This window comes from Charadrius vociferus, unplaced genomic scaffold (genome assembly GCF_000708025.1).
Source record: "Charadrius vociferus isolate BGI_N301 unplaced genomic scaffold, ASM70802v2 scaffold325, whole genome shotgun sequence".
Classification (NCBI taxonomy): Eukaryota; Metazoa; Chordata; class Aves; order Charadriiformes; family Charadriidae; genus Charadrius; species Charadrius vociferus.
The window spans coordinates 2701190-2726220 of record NW_009648526.1 but is presented as its reverse complement, the minus strand read 5'-3'; the positions used below and the strand labels follow the sequence as shown (position 1 = coordinate 2726220).

The 25031-nt window shown below is 36.0% G+C and overlaps 1 protein-coding gene across 1 annotated transcript in view; it reads left to right on the top strand.

The window, feature by feature from the left end:
• The first annotated feature begins 2093 nt into the window (after positions 1-2093).
• ZNF280D (zinc finger protein 280D) overlaps positions 2094-25031 on the top strand; it is a 45361-nt gene continuing 22423 nt past the window's right edge. The window contains 12 exon segments of the mRNA XM_009885735.1: positions 2094-2232; positions 6024-6089; positions 6197-6555; positions 12260-12377; positions 16947-17046; positions 17048-17106; positions 19704-19813; positions 20859-21088; positions 23091-23248; positions 23678-23778; positions 23883-24029; positions 24624-24758. Of these exon segments, the coding sequence (XP_009884037.1) occupies positions 2094-2232; positions 6024-6089; positions 6197-6555; positions 12260-12377; positions 16947-17046; positions 17048-17106; positions 19704-19813; positions 20859-21088; positions 23091-23248; positions 23678-23778; positions 23883-24029; positions 24624-24758 (1722 nt within the window).

Sequence of the window (25031 nt, the reverse complement as noted above, 5' to 3'; positions counted from 1 at the left end):
AGACTTAGCATGTAACGCCGTCAGCCCCATTCTCATGCACTTTAATGAAAGCAGGGGCATGATTCTGTCTGCTCCCCTGTGATAAGCTAATTATAGACTAATTATTTCTACAGTCCATCACCAAATCTAGCAGCTCATTGCTCCTATCCTGGAATTGTCTTCTCTTATTAGATATTAGACAGTTTTTCACTGTGTCTGTGCTGAAGACTTCCATTTGAAATGCTGCTGATAGTTAATGAGGAGTATTCTTAGTTTTGCATAATTATACTTTCAGAAAAGAAACTTGACCCAATGTTTAATATATATGTTGCTTTTGAAATATTTTTGGCAAGGAGAAAATTATGGGAAATTGTATAGAAAAACGTGGAATAAACAGCCTCTTAATCTTACAAGATAAAGATATTTCTTAAACTAAATTATTTATGATTATGAATATAATCTTGATTTTTGTCACCTTGTGTGTAAGGTTTGATAGTCTTTAATGACATAATCATATACATTAGTGCTGGTCTGATGTCCTGGCTACTAGGTTTAGGGGTTTAAACTGTCAGAGAACTGTCACTGTATAATAGTGGGAAGTTTGCTTTGTCAGGTAAGTGCTGCATCAGCACAAGAATGAGAGAATATCGGTAATAATGTTATGTTGGCAGTGACCTGGTAATAAGACAAGAAGTTTTCTTGTGTTGATTGTGGTCTTCATGAAAGGAACTATTGCTCAGATATTCTTCACTTTTTGTCAAAGCAGCCCAGTGATTAATGGAATTTCATATGCTTAACTGCTCATTAATTTCAAGGAATTCCTATATTGGCTGGAGTTACTCTTTGGTTCCTCATGCAAAACTGTGTTGTTTCCCCTCTGATTTACCAAAAAATGGAGACATTGAATTTTGTGAAGCTCTGTGTCGTAGGCAAAGCAAACGCTGTTGTATTGGGATCCTGATCCTGGTTATTGCTGAGACAGCCCTGACGTTTTATGTAATTACTGGTCTTATTACAAATTAAATTATTGGTAGTGTGTGCAGAGAAATAGAAAAGTTTCTTACTTCCTGTATTGTTCAGAAATACTTTCAAGATTATGTTAGAGAATATGAAAAGAAAGAGGAAAACTTCATAGGCCGTCACCATTTATTTAAAAAACAAATAAAACTGGTTGTGATTACAAATGCTGACTGTAATTTTATTAATTCCAAAAGCTACATATTGTCATTACTATTTTCATACATGACTCTTTTTCTTTACTGGAAGAGCAACTCTCCAAGTACAAGGGACTCAGTCTAATGAGATCTATGCAAAATTGTTATCAAGTCCTAACTGATAATGAAAACACTATGCTATGTGTTGTGGGTATGGGTTTGCGTTGTTGTGTTGTTCTTGTGGGTTTTGTTGTGAGTGGATTGTGTTTTGTTGTGTGGGTTTGGGGGAATTTTGTTTTGGTTTTGTTGGGTTTTATGGGAAATGTAACTATATGGGAAGTTGGGGGGTTGGACTAGATGATCTCCAGAGGTCCCTTCCAACCCTAACCATTCTGTGATTCTGTGAAGCCCTGGCAAAATTTTACAAAACTTGCGGAGTTGTGGTAGGTTGTTGGTTTGGGTGGAGTTTGGTTTGAGTTTTTTTAGATGCGAAGAGAGTAAAACTGTAACTAGTGGTGCAGTAACTCAGTTGTGCCTGGTACACTACATGCTTCATAGTAGAGTCTTCACATTGCTTTTGAATAACTTACCTGGAGTAGGAGTATTTTTTCAAAGATATTTTTCACTGTGGTGTCAGAGGCTTCCTCTGATAGTTACTCGTGGATTATACAAAAATAGTTTAAATTATGTGGAGGATATCTTTGGTCTTTTCTCATGTCTAATAGCAAAGGTGAGAATTCAGATCATTCTCAGAAAGGTGATGTGGTGTTGATCTTTGAAGATTTTCTGTATCAGATCAAGTTGGACTTGTATAGAACATGGTGGCAGGGGTGGGGGGAAACCATTCTATGGGAATTATCCTCAAGTGCAGTAATCTTTACCAAACAGTGAAACATTTGTTTCATGAAAGTACTGAATGTTTTGCTATGTGTGTTTTGTTTTTTACTGTCTAGTTTCAAGATGGCAGAATTATTTATGGAATGTGAAGAAGAGGAGCTAGAACCATGGCAAAAGAGAGTGAAAGAAGTGGAGGAGGACGATGATGACGATGAGCCAATCTTTGTTGGGGAAATCTCAAGCTCGAAGCCACCTAGTACATGTAAGATAACATTTTTCATAACATAAATCAGATATTTCAAGGAGTAAAACTTTAAACTTACTTTGAAAATACAGAGTTTTTAACAGTAAGACTTAAGAAATTCTACATTTTAAAGCTGCTCTGTAGTATGCTGCTGTAATGAAAATTAGCATTCTTAAGAAATAGTGCCCTAAACCCAAGGTTATGCACAGCTGTGTCTACCTCTCACCTTAAATCTCTGAAGTCAAAACAAGAATGTTTGAAGGTTTTAGCATTAACAATACGGTTAAAAATCCAATATGCTGAAACTGTGCATGCTCTTAATGTGGTTGATGTTTAGTTAGATACTTGGAAATGTCTCCTTACTAAAGTAATGTGCATGAATTTAAGTCTTCGCGTTACAATCCCTCTTTTCTCCACCCCACACTTCATGTGTTGGTGGACAGTCTGAATGGCTGGACATGATTCTGACAAAACCAAGGTAACTGTCTTACGTGTCCGTAATAAAAAGCACAATCAGGAAAAGTGATTATTGTCAAAATAGTAGAAGCCTTTTTGTTAAGTAAGAGATTTTTATTAATAAATTCATTCATCCCCTGTAAAATAAAGAGTTCTTTTCATCAAGTTCTGTAGTTTTCTCCTAATGCAGGCAGTGCAGGGAGTGAGGTTAGGTGGTTGTGATGACAGCAGATGTGTCCTGTGCTTGGGCTGTGGCAGGTAAGTGAAGGAGAATATTTTTGCTACTTAAATTAATTTTAGTAATGAAACATTTTATTTCTGTATGCAGCCATCTTGTAGTCAATTGTTAAGAGGTTTGACGTAAGGTTTCTCTAGCTATCGAGTACACAAGACTTGGCCCAGTGAGATTTACTGCTTTCAGTTTCTGCCTCATCTCTGCTATGCTTGTATCCAAGATTTTCATAGTAATTTTCTGAAGGTGTATAGTTTGCAGTGAAAAATCTCAAGACAAAATGTTAAACAAGGCTGTCTGTCACACTCTGGTGCATGGATTTTGGAGCTACTATTAGCTGATCAGTCATTTTAGTTCACAATACTTTCATTTTGCATCTGAACTCTATTTTACTTTGTTATTCACTGGGATAGTAAGTCTAATGCTACTTACGCTAGCTTTAAAAAGTGGAAAATTATGTTTTAAATATTAAAGAAATACTGTAGCTGATTTTAAACTTCTCTCACCTTAAAATAGTTCTTAAGGGTTAAACTTTTTGAATATTTTTAAAATATTCTAGGTCCTCTTGAAAATTTGAAGAATATTTTAAAATTAAGACTTTTTCCGCAGTTACAAACTTCTATAAAGACTGAAATATCCTTACGGTTTTCTGGAAGGTTCAGAGACCTTTGTATGGTCATTGGCAGTAGGTCATGGCATAGAGCATAGAGCAACTATTAAGGCACTAGGCAAATGTTGGAACAACAAATATGCCAAGTTTCATTGCAGTTGTCGTAGTCTCGAGATTTTATTTTTTTTTATAGGCATAAAGGATGGAAATAGTTCAGGTGAAAACTATAATTTTGATATGATTCAGCAACTTCAAGAACTTTGGTAAAAGACAGAGACTTACAATGTATGCGTCTTATTCTAGTGCTGTCCCTACTCAGTCCTGACACAAGTAAAATCACTTATGGTATAACTTTTTACTTTATCTCTTTTCCTTCCCTTTCCTCAACTTTTCTCTTTGTAACCTTCTACTTCACTATCAAAAACAGCTATGGAAGAATGACCTCATTTCTTCTCTGGCTTGTAAGTAGTACTACCTGGCAGTAGTCAGGCTTCAGTTTGTTATTGGTGATAGGCAAAACACAGTGAACTCAACTTGGCTTATCACTATTGTTTAGTTTTTACCTGAGAAAATTCCCGTCTGATCAGATGACAACAAATGAAGACTCGTGTGTAGTTCTTAATTTTTCTGAAAGGTATACTTTCTGCAATCCTTAACAATATTTTTAATCTTTTCCTGACAATGCAGTTATCAGTTTTTATACAGAATAGTGTGGCAAACTTGAAGGAAGTAGTTTAAAATCCAACTTTGACGTGCTGGCACATTGTCACGTACAATGAAGCGCCTCTTCTGATGTATTGGAGAATTAGTTTGACTGAGATGAAAAGTAATTCACACTTTGTTCCCTTTACCATTTCCTGCAACTGCTCGTTTTTCCTATAGTTACTGCTCATTTTTCTTGCTTCCTTTTTCATAATGATACAAACCTGTAATTTGTTGCTACTTTAAAATGTTGTCTGCATGTTAGCTTTCTTATATTTCAGTGGTGTTTTACCTAAACAGGACAAATAATATTTTGATGGGGGAGGGGAACGGGCACATCAAGTCTGTGATGAATTAGTTGAGTCATGTAAATCTAGTTTATAATTTCAAATCACTGGCTTCCTGAAATGTTCTTTTTAAAAACAGTGAAATCTGCCTTTGTGTGTTAAGATATGAATTCTGTGCACATCAGACTGTTTGAAGCTGAATATACTTTTTGAGATTTAACTTTTAGGATAGCTTTTTTTTTTGTAGGTAGATAAAGGCTTTGATTTCATTTCACTTGAATTCAAATGTAAGCTATAGATTTATTAACAAACATAAAGTATGTCTTCAGCTAAATCTTGAATTAAGTTAATCCTCACTCCTTGTGTTGTGTTGAAGTAAAAATAATATTACTATTAAAGGATGAAATTTCATCATATCTTTAAAAATGCAAACCTGTTTGGATCTGTTGGTTGCAGCTGCTTTTTTATTAGCATGATCTAAATGCAGGTGACGGGTTGAAAGCTGTGATCTTCTGAGCTCTACTGCTATTAGATTTATTTATCAGCCTGAGTAGTTTGTACTAATGAGCCATTGCTGTTGGAAACAGCCTTAAGGTTGTCAAACACAATGTGTAGATACTCTTAGGACCTGTTGTTTGAGATCCTGATGTAATTTGACCCTGGTTTGAGAAGGTATTTTAAATCTTGGTTAGATATTGGAGGATCTATCTAATTTCACTTGCGTATTTTCACATGTCAGAGCAAGAAACTTAACAGCAACACTAATGGAATTGATAATCTGGCAATAGAAAAATGTTTTGACTTGATGAATATTTTTGTAACATTCTGGAATTATCAGAACCCCCAGACTAAGACATAAAAAATTTGGGGAATACTGGTGGCATTAGTAAGGGAGTAAACATCAAGTCTAAGAAACTCCATGTGTTTCTAATGAGCTAGAACTTTTGTCATAGTCTACTGTGTAGGATATGTAAGAAAATCAGTCCTTTTGTAATGCAATTCCAACACAACTACTGCTGGTCTGTTGATTTTTTTTTTTTTTCTTTCACATTGGAAAATGGAAATCATGAAGTCAAAAAACACATTTGTAAGTGCTGTTTTCTTTAATACAGAAGCGAATTGTGTAGTTACTGGTTTAGAGAAGGTTCTAGTATTTGGGGAACTTATTATGTATATGGGAAACAGAAGTGAATAAATGCATTATAATCAGCAAAAGTAAATATTTATAAAATGTGGGGTTTTTTTTTGTTTGCACTCTTATTTGCGTGTTAATCTATCTCCAAGAAAATAAAACCTGAGATTTTTAGGTGAACTAGCTTAACCTAGGAGAAGAGTAGAAGAACATATCTTAATTTGTACAAATGACTCTTTGTTTTGCCAGGTATTTATTTTAGAAATAATATTCTCATTTATAAGTCAAATCCTAATTGGCTTAATTAGTGGATATGAATGCTACTTTTAATTTGAAAAGCAATTATGCTATTAATTTAACCGCAATTAAGATAAATGTAACTTTTGACAGATATATTGAACAGAGTCAACCTCAGCTCATCACGAAGGGGGATACAGAATGGTGCAACCAGTAGAGGTACTTTATTGTCCTAATATGGTAATTAAAAACAAAAAATCCACAACACTTATGAAACATCTGACGGCAATATTATATAAAGATAACTTTGGAATCCTTTGCAACAGGTACAGTTACTACATTCAAGCCTGACAGTCACCATTATGCGACACCTGCCTCCAGCCCCAGTGCCATGCCTGTTTCATCAGTCTTTCAGTCTGTGTCCAGACCTACAACTAGTGCTGTAGCAGTTCAGCCGTTGTCTGTAGCAGTGAATGTTTCAGGAACTTCACAAACACCGCAGAGACCAGTTGCTGGATGTTTATCAACACAGCAGATGCCTGGGTCAAGTTCTGGAATATCGCAGCCTGTTAACATTCCAGTGACAACACAGCCAGTGGCAAGAAATATCACAGTTCCTGTAGTGGCTCAACCTGTATCCAGGCCGGTGACTACTGTAACAGCACAGCCTGTAATACTCAATCAGGTAAATTTTTATTCCCTTAAACTATAAAATAGTCAGGTGCACTTGCTTTTGAATAAATTAATGAGAAACATACTGACTCAGTCTAGGAATTTGAAGACCTGGACTAGATTATAGACTAGCATTATATAAACTGTAAAGATTCTAGGACTATAACCTCGCACTGGTGAATTAAAATATGTATTTGAAAATAGTGATTTGCAAGACTCAAAGATGATTGCTTTAGTAACAGTGGAATTACATTAAAGGACAATCTTGGGCATAAGAGAAATCAGTACTGGTTAGATTTTGTTTAGGTTGTGTAGACAAATGATGGAAATTCTCGTTCTCTAAATTTTGCAGATTTCTGTGCTCTGAGATGGATCCTCTGTATTGATAAATTAATTTTTAAATAGCTTGCATTTGGTGTTTAAAGTAACTTTGTGGTTTTCCCATCTGATTTTCACAGTGCCTCTTGGGATTTTCGCTTCTTAAGAGAATGCTGTAGTGGTAGTTCCTTAGGTGTTTCTGCTTTTTGGTTCACATGTCAGTTGTAGTGAAATAGTAGTACAGTAAGGAGGACTTAAGCAACCAGAAGTTGCAGGGTCAGTAGATGAAACAGTTCGGCAACATACTTGTTTTGTTCGAAAAGCCCAAGGGAATTATGCACATAGATCATGTATCATCGATCTTCCTGGATTGCCACATAATGTCAGAATGATAACTCCAGGGAGCCAAGTTAGATGCTGTTTTAATTGCCTTAGCTGTTGGACATTTGTGAGAGAGAAAGAATGAAGATTAAAATTTTGTGTTTGTGTGAGGTAAACTATGATGTGATACCTTTGTTGAAAATAATTTTAGCTGGAACTGTTTAGACAGTGTGCTATGCCTATAATATTAGCTACTACTGTCAGGTTAAAATGAAGCCTGACAGTAGGCACCATCTCCACTGTCCATGCAAGTATACGCACCTGTAGTTGTCCCAGCTGTCAGTCTTTTCGTGTAAATAAAAATCATGCAGCCTAATGTATTTGCTGAACGGGGCTGTCAGTCTGAATGAACATAGTTTATAAGGACATTAAAACATGAGAACTAGACTTGTGGCTAAATCATTGCAGATGCGGGGGTTGTATTTTAAGAGAAACAATGCAACGGAATGATTGCCTATCAACTGGGTAGCTGACTCTCTGGCAGATTCATTAGGAAAAACTCATACTTTCCGATTTTGAGTCTCCAGCAGTTGATTGATAGTTTCCAGAGAGAAATTGTGGGCATGTCTGGTGAAGCGGGTTAGCTAAATCTGCCAATGTATCTAAGAAGGCCTAAAAAATGATACTATCAAAAGTCCAGGTACTGGTAGGATATCTAGATTGCCTCTGGAGTCCTCTTAAATCTGTCTTTACAAAGCAGGACAGTTTAATACAGAAGTGTCTGCTACTTCACATAATATATACACATATTTCAAGTCTGTGAATTTTATTTTTATAAATGTTAACTTATGACATAGTATGCTTTATTAAATCCTTCAAAGGAGTACTAGGATGTCTTGCAGAGTCTTTACTGAGAAAGAAAGCCCCCTCCCTTACTTCCTTTGTCTGTATATGCTTATGGTTTTGTTCTAATAGATAAAGCTGCTAGTAGCCTCTACGTTGTTTTTATTAGAAAACCATAGAATAAACAGACTGAAAAGCTGAACTTCTCCAGGAGGTATATGTAAGCTAGATGTAACTCCTCAAGACAGTGATTTCCTTTAAAGACACTATGCACACAGCACTTCTCTTTGTGAAAGTTCTTTCTCGTTCATCAAGTTTATTTTCAACAGGGGTGTCACAGATAAGACTTTAGTTAAGTTTTATAGTCTGTCTTTGCCAAAATCTGCAGGTTGTTGTTCTTTCCTGGCAGAGTAGAGAAACACCTATTTGAAGAAGTTGCAGCCTGAAATTTGTCTTTCAAAGTACACAGCATGGAAAAGGATCTCTAACCATGTATTGGTCAGTTCTGTCTATTCCAAGTTAGACTGACATACTTTAGAAAGTAATGCCTTCTTTTCTGGGATATCCAGTGCATAGATATTCCACTGTTGAAATTTTCATATAGTGTATGGTTTCTTTAGAGTGTTGGACACTTTGATTAGAGCTTTCTTGAGCCTTGTCTTTTTTAAGTTATCCTATATGTAACATCCTTTTCTTCGGGTGTTAAGAAATTCTTGAGTACCTTTAGGAAGATTTTGCTGTGGTTTTTTTTCCTTGCTTAAGATATGCTGAAAGTGAATCTTCCATCTCCAACTTAACTTTTCTAGCTTCGGAATTGTATCTCCAATTTTAGCCTTATCTAGAATAATCTGTTTTCTTGGTTTTGTATTGTTCCTACCACTTGACTTTCTTACACTTTTTATGGGAAAGAGGTTTGTTTGGTGGGCTTTCTTTTACTGAGGTACTAGCGTTCAGCTTCTTAGGCGAAGTTCTGTGATTTTTAATATCACTCCTGCCACATTATGTCATATGCTGTTCTTAGTTTCCTATGTATACTACCTGTATTTTGTTTCATGTCCTTGGTTTGAATTGTCTTCATTCAAGAGCTGCTTAGGTTGTTGGGGGTGTTTTGTTTTGTTTTTGGTTTTGTTTTTTGTTTTTTTTTCCCCTTTTCTAGTCATTATTTCACTTGAGGCCACTGTTTTATATCAATCTTTTTCTGCCTTGGGCTTTCTTTAATGTTTTTGTTTGCACATTTTTTGTTTGTTCCCATCTTGATTCTTCCTAAGTGGCAAGGGCTTCAAATAAGTTTTTCTAGGAAATGTTTGATGTTTGCATCTTCAGCTTCCAGATGTTGAAACGTACCTTTGAAATTAAAATATTGTGATGTGAAGATGACCATGAGGTATGACTAGCCACTGTAGCAAGACCCCTCTTTAACTGAACATCCTTTGGGGTGCCTTTGCATTCTTAATATGGTGCAATATTTTTTGATCTCAGGATGTCTTTCTCTGGGAACTGATTGCTTTTGATCACCAACTGGGTTGAAACACACATTTCCTGAATTTCATAACACGTAGGTCTATAATTTACCTTTTGTCAATGTTTGGTGTTCCAGTTTTATCATTGAAATACCCTTTTGCAACTACAGGCTTGATTCACTGACTTCCTGTAAAAGTTTCTGTGTTCTTGTTACTGCACTATGTTAATGCAGTTCCAAAAATGTAGTTGAATTTGACTTCAGTCATACTGTTTACAGCAATTCTAATTCAGTCAGAGTTGTATATGATAGCATAGGGCTATCCTCCTCTTTATGGAAAAAATTGTTCTTAGCGGTGAAGACCTATAATTCAGTGCTCAGAATGATCTCCAATAAGCCCCAGCCAATTCTGTCTAGATCTTTCCCTTATCTAGTAGGCATTTTCCTCAGTCTGAGTGTGATTCAGGTTACAGTTGTTTCTAGTTGATTTTGGGATAGCGAAGGTCCAGTACCATGCATTCTAATTCCTCTACGTGGATTTGGTTACCAATCATGTTGGTTTCCATAGTTAGGAAATCTAGGATGCATAGTATAAACCCAGTATTTTCACTAGTCTCTTTGAAAGCTAGAGTAGTGGTGGATTTTTATTTTTTTTTTCACTTGAGCCTTAGGAACTTGATGTATAAAGATGTTGGGGTTTGCCTTTCTGCATGTGAGAGCACCTGGACATGTTAGTTTGTTGGGGGGTTTTTTGGTTGCTGTGGTAAAGCTGTTTTGGGTTTTTCTTTGAAATGTTTTTGCTTTCTAAAGCATGTTTTTTTTCTGTATGTAAAATAACAGAGCCAATTGCATGAAAGGAATAACTGTAAACAGAAAAGGACGTTTTGAAAATTATGAGACTTTAAATTTCCAGGATGTCTGGGTTTACTTTCTTATTGGCCAGATATGTTTAGTATATACTAGGGAGATGTACATATGCCATTGAAATACCCAGGCAATTATTTTGAAGAAAGTTAATACGTTAGCAGCACTTTAAACCACAGAGAAGTAAGGGAAGCAGATTTTGTGTGCAGCTACTGTATTGATCATATTTCAAATGTAGGTGGTATGCATAGTCCTTCGCACTAAGAGCCTTCCACAGGCCTACCACCTGAGCATCATTTGTACTTGACCTGGGTTTTGCAGGCTGAGTTGCTTTGCTGGTAATTTCACTGGCTAGTCTGAAACCATTGTGGCTCTTCGTTATCATTAACGTCCTGCAGGGTCTTCATTTGAGCGATGTACAACAAAAAGGCAGGATAGGGAGAAGCATCTTCCTTTTTGTTCAGGTCTTCTCTGGTACTTAGGAGTCCTAAAATAGATTTATCATGCCTCTATGTGTACTTCTGCACTTCTTTAGAATTCTTTCCATCAAGTTTAGTCAATAGTGTGGTAGTTTAAAATGTAGTAACTTCCACAGGGATGTTTTCAAATAAGTAGCACAGTTGTGAACAGGAAGCATTTTGTGAGACTGATCTTTACAGCAAAAAGAATTTTGGCCTTTGTTTCATGGATACGCTGATGACAAAGCCTGTTTTTTGTTCCATGGTACAGGTTGATGAAGTGTAACCAATGAATTATTTCATAGTAGAAAGATCAAGTGCCAATATTTTGCTGTTCATAACTTAATGTTGAAATTAAACCTAACTCTATTATAAGGTTTTTCTTAACTCCTTATTGCTATTGATGAAAATGTTTCATGTTCCAGATTGTGTGTGTTAGGATGAATGGCCTATTAAAATGGTGAGCAGTAGTCATGCATCGTGGAAAGTGTGTTTGTCCTACCTCACCTCCCAACCTTGAATATCTGTACAAAGAACTAAATTTCACATTTCTTTTCCCTCTAAATTTTGCCTATTGAGTGACGAGTGAAGTTGTTTAGTTTTAACAGTTTTCAGTGTTGGAGCCAAAAAATATGGACTACTTAATTTTTTAGGTTATATATAGTACTAAAGGGCAAACCTTTTAAACTGAAGGGTTAAGAGTGTATGTGTACTTGGAGTTGCTCAAAACTTAAAGGCACTAAGAAGCATGAGTCAACTTTTACATTAGCTGTGCTTTGAAAAGAGGGTTGGATTATATTTTCAGAAGTCCTTACAAAATTACTCTACATAAAAGAAAAAAAACACCCTTAGTGATGTCATAAATTTGAGTGCCATTCCTAGTCAACGTGCTGTAGACACACTTTTATTTTCATTAAAGCTTGACCACTTAGTAGAATTTGATTTAGTATCATCTTGCTTTGAGAAGCTTCTGCTTGCTGCAAGTTTGTGCTACTTTTGTGTTCTGTTTTCTGATCTTTTAAAATGCAGCTAACTGTTATGCGAGAGTAACAGGCAAATGCTTGGGTTTGCGTTGACGGAAGAAAGTATTAGGTTTTTTGAAAAACAAGTATAATTTGAAACATCATCAGATTTTTGAACAAAAGCAATTACGATTAGCAATTCAAACAGGTTTAGTAATATTTCATAAAATGGACTTTCCCAGGTCTTACAGTTGTTTTTACTATTCTGATACACAGCTATGAATAAATTAACAACCACTGATAAGAGTTGCAAACTTACCAAAATGTCAAAAGAAACTATTTTGGGGAGATTGTAATTAACTTGATTTACAGCTGAGTACTTATGAGTACTTTTAAGCAATTATTTGTTTTTAAAATAAACCCTTTGAAGCCTGCAAGTAAAAAAAATGTTAAACCTCAAATTTCTTTTCCCTCTTGAAAATATCTTACTAGGATTATATTATGGATTCTCCACCAGCTGCACCAGATAATACATCTGGTATACTGTTTGGTGTGAGACAGAACTCGGGAGTTCCACAGTACCAGACTGGGCCAGCAGTGAATGTAACAGGTGGGTATAACTGTAGTAGTTAAGAGAAACAGCCTAATGTCATTTAACTGTAGTGCAGATCTTTGGGTTCTAACTTTAAATAGACTTTCTAGAACATAGTATAGCTATTTCTTTCTTCCCCCTGGACATACCACTGTATAATGTTTAATGAAATAAACTTTGGAGCCTTGTGTTGTCAGACTTTGCTTTTCAGCGCATTAGACTGACTGTAGTATCAACTGATGTCTTCTTATAATGCTCATTTAGATGGAAAAAAAAAAAATTGCAAGATCCACTGAAATTTTTTTTGACTAATAAAGGCTCATTTTCAGTATCTCAGCGCTCTTTGACTAGCATGTGTAGGAATGGCTGTTAGCAAGAGCAAGGCTGTGAACAGTGCCAGAACTTCCTGAGTCTGCTGAGTGAATTCCCTGTGACGATGGTCTTGGTTTCCTGAGTGCTATATATAGGAGTTGGAGTAGATGGGATCAAAAGGATCCTGTTTTTAAAGGAGGGGAAGAGGAAGAATATGTAGTTTGATAACAAAAATATTTTTTTTCAACTAGATAAATTGTGTTTCAGCAGAAACTATTTAACCTACTGAAAAACAGACAAAAAAGCAACTTTTTTTTGTGTCACAGCAGTTGAAGTACATTTGAAGCATGCAGTGTATTCAATCTTAAACAGGCTATAACTTGGGACTTCCCTCCTCTTTTGTGAAGGATTGCACTTTTGTAATAACTGACCAGAATCCTGTCATTCAGTCTATAAGTTACAGATGGCAATCACTTCTGATTCTTCCATGAGGTAACAGGTTATGTACAATGAATGGCCTAACCGGTCATGCTAAAAAGTTATGTAGAACAGAGTGATTGCTAGTTTAGTCTGCTTGATGTGATGATTTTGCATCTCTAGTTTAGGCACTCACTCCAGATACTTATCAATGAAGGGTTGGTAGTGTATTTCCTTGCATGTGTCCAACTACTCTGAAATCTCATTCTTGTTTTACTGGGTTAAATAGCTTTTTGCAAAGTAAACAAAGGTTTTATTTCTTGCAAATGGTTCAGTATTCCAGCCCTTGTTCTCCAAAGAACAGGTGTTAAAGTTTAATTGTTTGTGGGTTTGTTGGGTTTTGGTTATTTGTTTTGTTTTTTTTTTTTTAATTTGGAGACCTGCTGGCATATTTAAAAATTACTTGTATTAGTCTATTTTCCAGAAAAATTAAATACTTAAGTGTCAAGGATTGTACTTCAAAGTGTCTTAAATATACCATACTTAGTCTATGTTTATTTCTGTAAGATGGCAATAGGATTTAGAAATTAAAAAGTTTATAGTTGTGGGTTGAAACACGAGTATCTTTTGACACAGAAGGCAAATTTGAGATACATTTCACTTCACAACAAGGATGCGCCTGCATATCTTGTGGTTTGGTTTGCATGGTGAAGTCACAGAATGTGCTTACATTCATGTTGTTTGTATGTGCTGATGCCTACTTGCTTGTGTTGGTGCTATGATTCCTCTAATTCATGTGCAGCACCGGGCTCAGAACGTTCTGGAATATGGTATATAAAAGCAGAATGCTTTTGGGAACTGGCCTGTGATACTCTGCAGGACAATTTCACTTCTGTATGGGGTTTGTTCAAGACATTTTTTAGCTCAGTATAGCATTAATGTTTATTTCTGAGGTATAAGCAGGGAAATAGCAAGCTGCTAAGGGACACTAACAAACCATTTTGTTAGGTTGCTAAACAGGTGATGGTGTTAAGCATTGATAACTTATCTGCAGGTTGGATGGGCACTGGGAATGTATGTAAAACTGTAGTTTGCTTTCTGAGAATATTTTGGGATCATTCTCCCACAAGTTTTACCCACTTGGAGTAACCAGGAAATGCCATAGCTGATAGAAGAACTCTTCTGTAGTATTTTAGGAGTTGACTGGACCGTATACGTGCATTCATAGCACTAGGTTAATGGGAGATGTTGGTGAGGAACAATTGCACTAGAAGCCTGAAATAATTTGGCTTTCATGTCCTTATTCTGTTAATTTGATCTGACTGTTGCCATGGTACATTTTGATGCTTTTATTCTTGGTTACCACTTCTATTGTCTTTTACCAGCACTCATAAAATCAGCCGCAGGAAGCACAGATGCACATAACAGTGTTAAAGACTTTACGGTGATGTTGTAATGTGTATTTAGAAAACTGTCAGGAAGGTGATACTGCATTCAGTATACTTTGCTCCTTCTTGCAATCATTTTAGATGCTGTACACAATAATACTGTGTGTATGAGTATAGCCAACTGTTGTGTAATAGCTACAAAATATTTACAGACGTATTCACAAATAGCATGAAGTGAAGGTAATAGACTCCTGAGCAGTCTGAAAACCAAACAAGAATTGTTTGGCTGCTGCGTTTCTCTGCTCTCTTGAGTACCTGACAGTCTCAGCTGTGCGATCTGCTGGGCAGAGAGAGGATTGGACAAACTAGTCTGGAACGTGGGTGATCCAAGGAATTCTTGTGTCCACACACCAGTTGAGAGAGGCACTTTGATGAAAAAAGGAATCCATCTGATTTATACCAGCTAGATACTAAATAATACTTGGAATTGGTTTGATTACTTTTCAAAATAGGCTTTAAATTTTTGTAATGAACTAACAGCAGAATTCAGATGCATACCTAAGTATATTCTCCTAGTATTATAATTCTTCCGAAAGATGAAATTTATTAGGTCAGAGTTGTATAAACTGAATTAAGAATGCTCACCTTTATAGATACATAAAAGTCTTCAAATTTTTTCACAGATGTGTCAAGCTTTTTAAACTGAAATTACTACCAGTTTTGTTAACATGTAAAAATAGTCTTTTTCCAAATCAGGTTTTCTAAAGTAAAATAAAATAATTTACTGAGGATTCTTGTAAAATCAGTCAGACCTTCTGTCTTTTCCCTGGTCCTCTTTACACAACTACCCGTAACTAAATATATAGTGGCAGTTCCTGCTGTAGGTTGATGGCCTGCTGCCCGAATAGCCTTAGTGATACGGAAGAATGCTAAAGTCGTACCAGCTGTATGGAAGCCTTTGCTGATCAAGACACATATGTCAATGTAGCCAGCCCATAAGCCTAACAGTGCAAGTGTAAGTAAGTTAAAAATCCCTAGAAAGTAGCAGTGTCTAATGAATAACCAGTTTATTTTGTGAATGTGTTAATTACCTTAGGCAAACAGTGCATAGAGTGAGACATTTGAGCTTAAAATATCTTTGTTTGTGTCAGTAAGAAGGAAAGGTGTGCTACAAAGGAGAACATTAGAATGATTAAATACAAATATAACAGGCGAATTGTGCTTTCCTGTATATGAGGCATAGTGTGGTAAAATCTCCAAGACGCTCAAATATCAGCATTCCCTGCTGGGATTCATTGCCTCTGTGGACTGAATGGGGAGACTCTCCAGGCTGTTTGCTAGGTGTAGATAGTTACCACTGAGTAAACATAACCTGAGGGTAGAAGGGGGTTGTTTTGTTTCTTCTCAGAAGTAGTTTGAATAATTTGCTGTGACTGAAGTTTTCTCTGCTTGTTGAGAAGACTTTTAAAGATACTAATTTAGTTTCTTATTACACCCCAAGAAAGCATCAGAGCAGCTAGACAATTGGGAAGGAAATATACAAGAATGTCCTTAGTTCAGATCAGTGTGTCTGGAACTGAAGTGTGGTCCTTGTCATAGTTTATCATAGTCTTAAGGCTCTTTGCATTTGGTGATTGTGAGAGATTGACAAGGCCTGTGCTGGCACTTAAGGCTTCTTGGTATGTAGCTGTGCTCTTTCAGGTCTACTTGAAGACTGATCTCAGTATTGAGATTACATCATCAAGGGTAATCTTACAGCTACAGAGACATGGGTTTCAGGACAAGATGGATGGAGCCAAGTATTGATGGGTATTTGTTTTAGGCACCAAACCTGAGGGGTTTTTTTAGTGATTTTCTTTTCTTTTTTTTTTCTTTTTTTTTTTTTTTTAGGAGAAATAATCCAAACATTAAGTGAATCAGCTCTTTCAGAAGAGAGCAAATAGGTGTGTTGTGGTTGGTCATTAGAAGTTACAGCACTGTTTTCATTTTGTGTACAAACTGAAGTCTCCAACAGAGTTAAATAGCAGACTAAACCAGCATTAACATAGGACCAGAAGAAAGGAGAGATGTTTTTCATCAGAAGGGCAGAGGTTGTTCCAAATAGTGGGCATTGCAGAAACCAGCTGCTTAGTTTAACTTTATTACTGTGAACTCAATTTGTCTCAGATTAGTGTGGGTCAAGATGTGGAAAGTAGGCCAAATAAATTCAGGTGGTCATAGTATGATTTACTGGGTTTCGAGTCTGGGGCTGTATCTTTTTGCATTTACCCTTTCCTTTTCCACTGGCCTTAGAATATTCAGTCTGAGTTGGATATTGTTTTCTTAACTTCTGTATGGCATATTATCTTAGGGAGATCTTAACTGCTTTATGTAAACTTGTCCATCCATTAAGAATATAGGCATCAGTAATGTGTTCATAATATACCATGGGGAAAAAAACCCTGAGGATCTTTAATTCAAACCACTGTAGGTCTGAAAGAGAGTGTTTTTGTATCTAAGCATCCTGCTACTTCTGAAGGCAACAGTGTAACTCCAAAAAAGGCCAAGCCTAATGAGCTTGGTGCTGGAAGCTGTTTCACCTACAGTTAACTCTCCAACAGTAACACCATCACAAAATGTATCTTCAAAAGGTAGGGTAGATCAAATGGTCTAGCTGTCAATCCATGTATCTGTTCCATGGAAAAAGCTAGCACTTTTGTCATCTTTAAGTTGATCGGTATTATTAACGCTATTAAGGCACTGTAAATAAGTAAACTCTGTTCTTATGCCTTAAAATAAGAAAAACCTTTCTATGCAAGGATTTATATACCTTTGCAAATTAATACACCCTAGGTTATTACCTATTCAAATTTTAGACTTTTATTGTTTAGTAGGCATGTTTGAATTCTGTAAAGCAATGGTTTGTTGTTTAGTGACTGTTAAGACAGATGATCAAAATAAATGCCCCTGACATCATACTCTTGGTTCAGATTTTCTATGTCAAAGAACTGAATAGAGAGTTGAAACTTTAAGAAAACCCAGCAAACAGATAATCACACAAAGAATTCTGTGACTAATTCTGATTAGATAAAAAGAAGAAAAAAAAAAATCATTGTAGGAATGTCAGGTAAGGCAGCAAGGACTCAAGTTGGGCAATCTCCATCCTTGGAGATATTCAGAAGTTGACTGGACATGGCTCTGAGCATCCTGATAAGGTTGGATTTGCTTTGATTGGGACGCTGGACAAAAACACCTCCACAGGTCCAACCTAAATTATTCCGTGATTCTGTAGTTCGACTAACTATTGTGAAGTGTTTTTTACAGTTCCCCTTTCTTCTGCAGCACTGTTTGATATGGTTTAAAATAGTAGTGGCAAAGGAGGAGGGATATCTAAGTTTCAAAGAGAGGATGTTCTTTGAAAGACCTTTACCTCCCTACAAGAAACGAGGTAGTCTAGCTGTTTCAGTGTATTAGTAATTAGTTGAATTTTCCTCCTGAGCCAAAAGGTGCTTTCAAGCTGATTGTAATAGATGAGGATTTATTCTTGACTTTGAGATATTTCCAACCACATACTTTCCTGTAACGTTAAAATGAGGACCTACCTACAGTGTGATTCTGTTGTTTGTAATCCTTTCATATTTGGGGTTTTTGCATGTCTTGTTTGCGCTGGTTTGCTATCAAACTCTTCTGCAACCAGAAGGAAGTCGCTATAACATGGAATATTGCAGCAAAAAAATTTTCCTTCACTGTGTTGGGTAAAATGGATATTTTGTTGCAGCAAATAATATAAAAAGATGACCGGAGGATCTTACTAAATGCATTAACAAAGGAGCAGATTATATTCACAGAGAACCTTATTTTTATGAGTTTGTCTGTAAGCTGCGCTATGCTAGCACAGTGATTTCTGATCTGTCACAGAATCCATCACTGACGCACTGCAAAACACTAGATCTTGCTGCAGAACCTGTTTTCTTCCAGCTCAGCTTCCACTTCTCTGTGACATGTCAAAATGTTTTACAAACCATAATAGCGAAGACTCGCAGCACTGTTTTGCGGTACGTCTCTTGCATGGCCATCCACTCATGTGAAGGACTTTCTGCTTAATTATGATTCCTGGCAGCACTGTTATCTTCAAGGAAAAATACTGTTTGATCCATGTCTACCTCATGGACTGTGCAAGACTATTTTTGTGAAAAACTGTATAATGCTGTTGCATGGTCATCTCTTAACTCATACACTTACTCATTCCCTTGTTATGAGGTGGATGTATTTGTGTGTTTATTTTTATTACATTTTTTCATAGCTCTGGCAGGGTACAGTTGACTCTACAGTTGAGGTGTTGAGATGTTACTTAAAACTCTTTCCTGTGTTTAACCTCTTCTTCTAAACTACTAAAACTCTACTTCTACTTCTACCTCTACTTCTAAACTAGTCAGCATGGAGTCCTCCAGATCTGTGAATGTCTTGAGAATGCAAGAGAACTTCATCTGGAAGAGTAGCTCTTGCTCTGATGTTTTTTGGCAGTTTGGAGAAAACCAGAAGCCTGGGTTTATTCGTTAAAGTTTAAGCTAACGCAGAGCTTTTTTGTCTTTTGTTTTTGCTCAAAAGGTATTAATCATTTCGTGTTGGTAAGAGAAATACTATTTCTTTTCATTACTGGGAGTAATTGTTTAAAGAATTTATTCTCCAGGTTCTCCAAAGACACCTTTGCTCAACAGGAATGATGGATCTGAATAGGCCTAGGTTCCAACAGCTGTCCAGAGAGAAATATTCTTATCATTAAGAACCAGTTGGTGAAATTCCTTTCCAAAACCAGTTAGCTGAACCCTGTTGTGATGATGATCAGGTCATGGCATAAAACAAGTTTTATGTGTTCATTTGAGAATTAAAGTTCTTAAAACAAAAACATAAAAAATATGTCCTAATCAGGGGTGGTGGGGTGATGGTGCACAGAATTAATGCCTTGTCTCTATCATGCTACCTTCATCCCCTCCCATTTTTTCCTTACTTGTTGCTAAGATTTTGTAAAAGTTGTTTATAGGTCTATATCAAACAGAAAAAAACTCAAACTCAGTTTGGAAAAAAGGGTAGTTAAAAGATGGTTGTAAAACCTTGCTTATGGTTGCTACAGCTACATCGATTGTTATAGTTTTCATTTGAAATAGCATATTTTGCCAAAATAATAAATAATAATAAATCAGGTATTCTGCTTGTGAATTCTGAATCTTAATATATTTTAATTTTACAGGTACAAATGCTGCATCAAGCACCATTAAAAATGGAGGACCTTTTCCACGAGCTTGTCCGAAGTGCAATATTCATTTCAATCTTATGGATCCTCTAAAAAATCATATGAAGGTAAAATATTTTGGGGCTGGTAAGCATGTACAGAAATCCATGAGGGACTGATTTGCTGTTAACACAGATCATTCTGATGTACTGGGCTTAAGATACCCTAAATGGTAGTTACTGTCCTCTTGAGCTTCAAAACATGATTAAGAAACATACATAATTGTGGGGAAAAAATCAAGGGGTTTATCTTTCTGTAATCATTATTTGTAGAGAATAACTTTTGCACTGAGTGCATCAAACAAATGAAAGAACCATTGAAGAAGTGGATTTACTTAGTATTATTTAATTAAATTTTTAGTTAAACTGTATGGTATAAGTATACAGAGTTACAATTCCACAATAGGAAATGAGCTCCTTACTAGTAGACTTATAGAAAGTAGTCCTGCACAATCTGTCTTCTGAAACATGCTAATTTTGTTCACCGTCGGAAACTTCATAGCATCTTCTGTATGAAGGACTTCATACTTTAAGTTTCATATTATAGCTATTGGGTTAAGTATTCATTATGTACACTTTGACATAAAGAAGGTGGAACGATGTGTGTTGTGTGACTTAAAATTCCTGAATTTTTCAGTAATGCTGGAAAGAACTTTTAGTTTTCAATATATGTCTTTCCCAAAGAAATAAAACATAAAACTTTCCATTAAGTTCTCAGTAAACTTATGCTTGTCAGCAAAATACTTGCATAAAAGCTGCTTTTCTTTCTTATTAGTAAATTTAAATGAAGAAGATATCTTTCTAATGAGTAAGACAACACTGGTATTCTGATTTCAAGCTTAAATTTACCTTACATAAACCTATGAGAATAATCCCTTTCAGCTTTTATAATATATAGTGGTTTATTACCTAAACACTACCTGAAGATAAGTTACTGTTCAAAATCCATGTGTGAATATGAATAAAGTTGTCATGTCAGAGAGTTGAGCTTTGCATCTAACTCTAGTTAGTGAGTGCTTTCAGTTTTTAAAATGCTGTTCTCATTGATGCAATTTGGTAAGAAACACTGATACCTCTGTCTCTGTCTGTCTCTTCTCCTCCCCTTTCCATCCAGTATTGTTGTCCAGATATGGTAAATAACTTTTTCCTGGGAGTGGCCAAAACAGAATGTTCAAGCACAACAAGCAAGACTGCTGAATCTGAGAAAGGAAAATTGATTATGTTAGTGAATGACTTTTATTATGGGAAACATGAAGGTGACACCCAGCAGGTACAACAGGAACAGAAGACTCATACGACATTTAAATGCTTCAGTTGTCTGAAAGTTCTTAAAAATAACATAAGGTATTTGAACTCACTTCCTTAATCGTTTGTTAATCACTTACAGCCCATAGTCTCACGCATTAAAAATTTGTCTCTGGAATAGAATTTTTTTTTCTTATTGAAAACTGATAATATTGGGTGACTGAACAGAAAATGAATTAATTTTTACTATGCATGTATGGCCATAACTTAAACTTTTTACAGATTAAAGTACAGATTTTAATGGTGTACAGTTTTAATGAGAGCAGTTGTAGGTTAGAAAGGGCAACAGGAAGTATTTTACAATTTGCCATCTGGATTGATGGTGATATCAGTAGATGCGAGTGTTAATTCCCTTTAGGGATGCACAATGACTAATAGTTGGTGCTTTACTTATGGAACATCTGTTATTTTGATGGAATAACTTTGCTTCCAAATGCTGCAAAAAACTTTAGTAAGCTGTTTTAATAGGTAGATGAGTTCATGTCATTGTTCCTTTGGAAGCTAAGGTCATTGAACTTTTTTACATCCATTCTTCAAGGGAAGCTGAAGTAGCAGAATGCAAAACTGAAAAATGGCCTATTTCTTCAAAGGACACGGTCTGCAAGTTAAAATGAACAGGTTTATGCTCACATTAGACCCATATTACTGAGCAAAACAAAAGTTTCATGTAACTACAAACATTAAATTTGCTATTAATCATTAAGTATGTGTAAATCCTAAGTAAAAGTGCTGGTAATTCGTCTTAAACTGTATTCTGTAGTTCTATATTTTTTATTTCAAAAGTATATTTTACACCTTGAACCATTTATAGTGGACAAAATAACTGCATAGTACCTCTCTACTCATAGTGGGAGTTTTCTGGACCTTAATTCAGAAAAGCACGAAGTGATTCATTGGGGTAATCCCCTGCTTCCTTTAAAAGATCTGTGGTTGAACACACCATTGAAATAATGTTCTTTTAAGGTAGTAAGCAGTACTAGTGTCAATTCCTTTCTTCTGCTTAGGTACCTGGGTATCTTCAGTTAGCTGCTGTTGTTATTGTTCTTTCTTTCTTTTCTGTTTTTAAGCAACTGCGTGATATTAGAAGCTTGAGCTTGAGAGGCTATTCTTCTTGCTTATTTGTTTTTCCAATTCCAAGGTCACCACTTTGAGAACTACGTTCCTTTTGTGAGTGTGACCGACATTTAAAAGTTCCTCTGGCTGTACTGAAATGAAGCAAATTCAAAATAGAAGCAGTAGTAGGTTGTGTAACTAACCTGTCCTTGTGCTGCTTCACTGGTAACTGTGACCTGCCGATGTTGTCACAGGTGCCTAGACTTCTCAGCCAGAACAGGTTCCTACTACGGATAGGGGGACATGTTAATGAGGAAAAGGTGGTAACTGGAAGTAGTAACATAGCACCAAGTTTCTAATACTCTTTTGAGCGTCAGCTGCACAGTAACATTCTTTGATAACTGTCCTTCGTAATTCAACTTCAGTCCTGAATGCTTTATACACAGAAAGCTCCCGGAACCCTGCCAGTTCTGAATGGAGGTGGTTTCAGATAAAGCTATAATGTCCTAATTGCTGATATGTTCTTGCTACTTCATAACTTTCAGCAGAGCTAAAGTTACACTTGCTTCAGAATGTGGCTTTGAGACTCTGGTGGTGGTGAAATGTGTACAGATGACATGTTTTGTTGTTGCTGCCTTTGCTAATTTCCTTTTATTTCAAGGCAAGAATTTTGTCTAAGCAAACATGAAAAATGCAAGAGGTTGCTCAGTCTTACAACATGTTTCAGATATGTTGCATGTTCCTTATAATAGTCAAAATTCCTTTTTAAGCTTGAAAGATAAGTTTCTGGCATAGTCAGCTTGCTTAACTTTGCCTTTTTTTTTTTTTTAACGAACACTTACTCCTTAGATTTTGGGGTTTTTTTTTGAAATTGCGAAGTCCTTACAGAGTTACGTTGCTGAGGAATCCTGCACATCCTGCATGTGATACGTCGTGTATAGTGAATGTTAAAATACAGTTTTTTGCCCCTGTTCACTGTGATTTAAAGGTTTATGAACCACATGAAACATCACTTGGAGCTTGAGAAGCAGAGCAGTGAAAGTTGGGAAAGCCACACAACCTGCCAGCACTGTTACCGTCAGTTTCCCACCCCGTTCCAGCTGCAGTGCCACATTGAAAGTACACACACGCCTTACGAGTCATCTAGTAAGTTGGATTGTATCACATTGAATCTTTTTGTGACCTAAAATATTTAGGTATTTTATGACTTTTCCTTTGCTGGTTTGTAAATTCAGAATAAAGCTATTGTACTTTAAGAGCCATAATGTTGAGAATTAATAGCTGAGCGCTCATTCAATTTATATTAAAGCAATGTGTGTAGAAAAATATTTTAAAAAGTGTTTTGTTTTAGTTTTTTTTTTACTTGAATGCTTGGCTGTAACAATTCATGTTATTTAAGGGCCTTGCACTCCTGTCTTCATGAAATTGTACAGGGAATTTCTTCTGAAGAGTATAATAATTGTTAGATTGCTTTATGTCTATACACTTATATAGTTCATGTATACATACGTTTTATAATTTATCTACTTATGACCCCAAAGAAATTTTTACTTTTTTCTTGTTTTTCACTTCTAGCAATTTGTAAAATCTGTGAATTATCCTTTGAAACAGAGCAAGTTCTTTTGCAACATATGAAGGACAATCATAAGCCAGGTGAAATGCCGTACGTTTGCCAGGTATCTCAGAGTGACTGTTTTGTATTCAGATTACACGCCTCACCTCCCCACCCCCATCTTTACTGTCAATAAACTTTTAACAAGGAAGTAAAACTTTGTTTTAGGTATGCAACTACAGATCGTCAGCTTTTTCAGATGTAGAAACACATTTTAGAACAGTTCATGAAAATACAAAACATTTGCTATGCCCGTTTTGCCTCAAAGTAATTAAAATTGGAGCACCGTATATGCATCATTACATGAGGCATCAGGTAAGCAGATATTTTCAATCCTTAATGCTAGAAAAATGCTAAATTTGCCATGAATCTGTAACTGGGGAAAAAAAAGCATAACTAATTTGGTTGTTACTAGATAAGAATAGTTAATAAAATATGGTAGAAGAATTATGACTGCATCTTCTGAAAAGTCTTTAAGGGAATTGTTAGAATTTGTCATGGTTTTGTGTGGCTCTAGCTCCCTGTTTAAAAAAATCCCTTAATACCCTTGAAAGAATATCTCTGCTCTTTGGTTTCTTCATGAAGTTGTAGTGATGTGTTCTGCTTTTCTTGAGGTAGCTAGCAAACCTTTTGCTAGTTTAAGTAGAGAAAAAGATGATGAAGTACCATGTCTTCCTGTAACTGGTAACCTGATTCCTCCTCCTCTTAGTAATGATACTGCCTTGCATTTTCAAGTATTTAAATATGCTCTCTTTAATTCCTACACAATATCATGGCTTTGTACAATATTAGGAGTTTGTCCAGTTGGTGTTTTAGAAACTGGATGACCATTGCTTGAGACAGGCTAGGGTTGGAGTTTTGTTTGTCATGACATTAATGCTTACTATAGATTGTCTTCCATTTTAAAAGAAAAAAGGGATATACCGTTGCACTAAGTGCAGACTGCAGTTTTTGACATGCAAAGAAAAAATGGATCACAAGACTCAGCATCACCGAACATTTAGGAAACCCAAACAGTTAGAAGGATTGCCTCCTGGAACAAAGGTAAGTGTTCGTACAGGGAAATTAGAGGGGACAAAGGGAAAAAATATATTGGTAGAAAGAAGTGCTTTTCTCTTCCTTTCTTTTACAAAGCAGAGATTTCTTTATCTTCTTTTCCCCCACCTCTAAAACTAAAAATCTAAATATACTCCTTCTTGCAAGAATTTCCAGGCACAGTTTATGGTTTCTTCCTGGTCATCTGTGGTGCTGCTCTGTCCCATTCTTCCATACACATATATGCCACAGTCCAATCAGTGCTGCTGTTTTCTTGAGCTA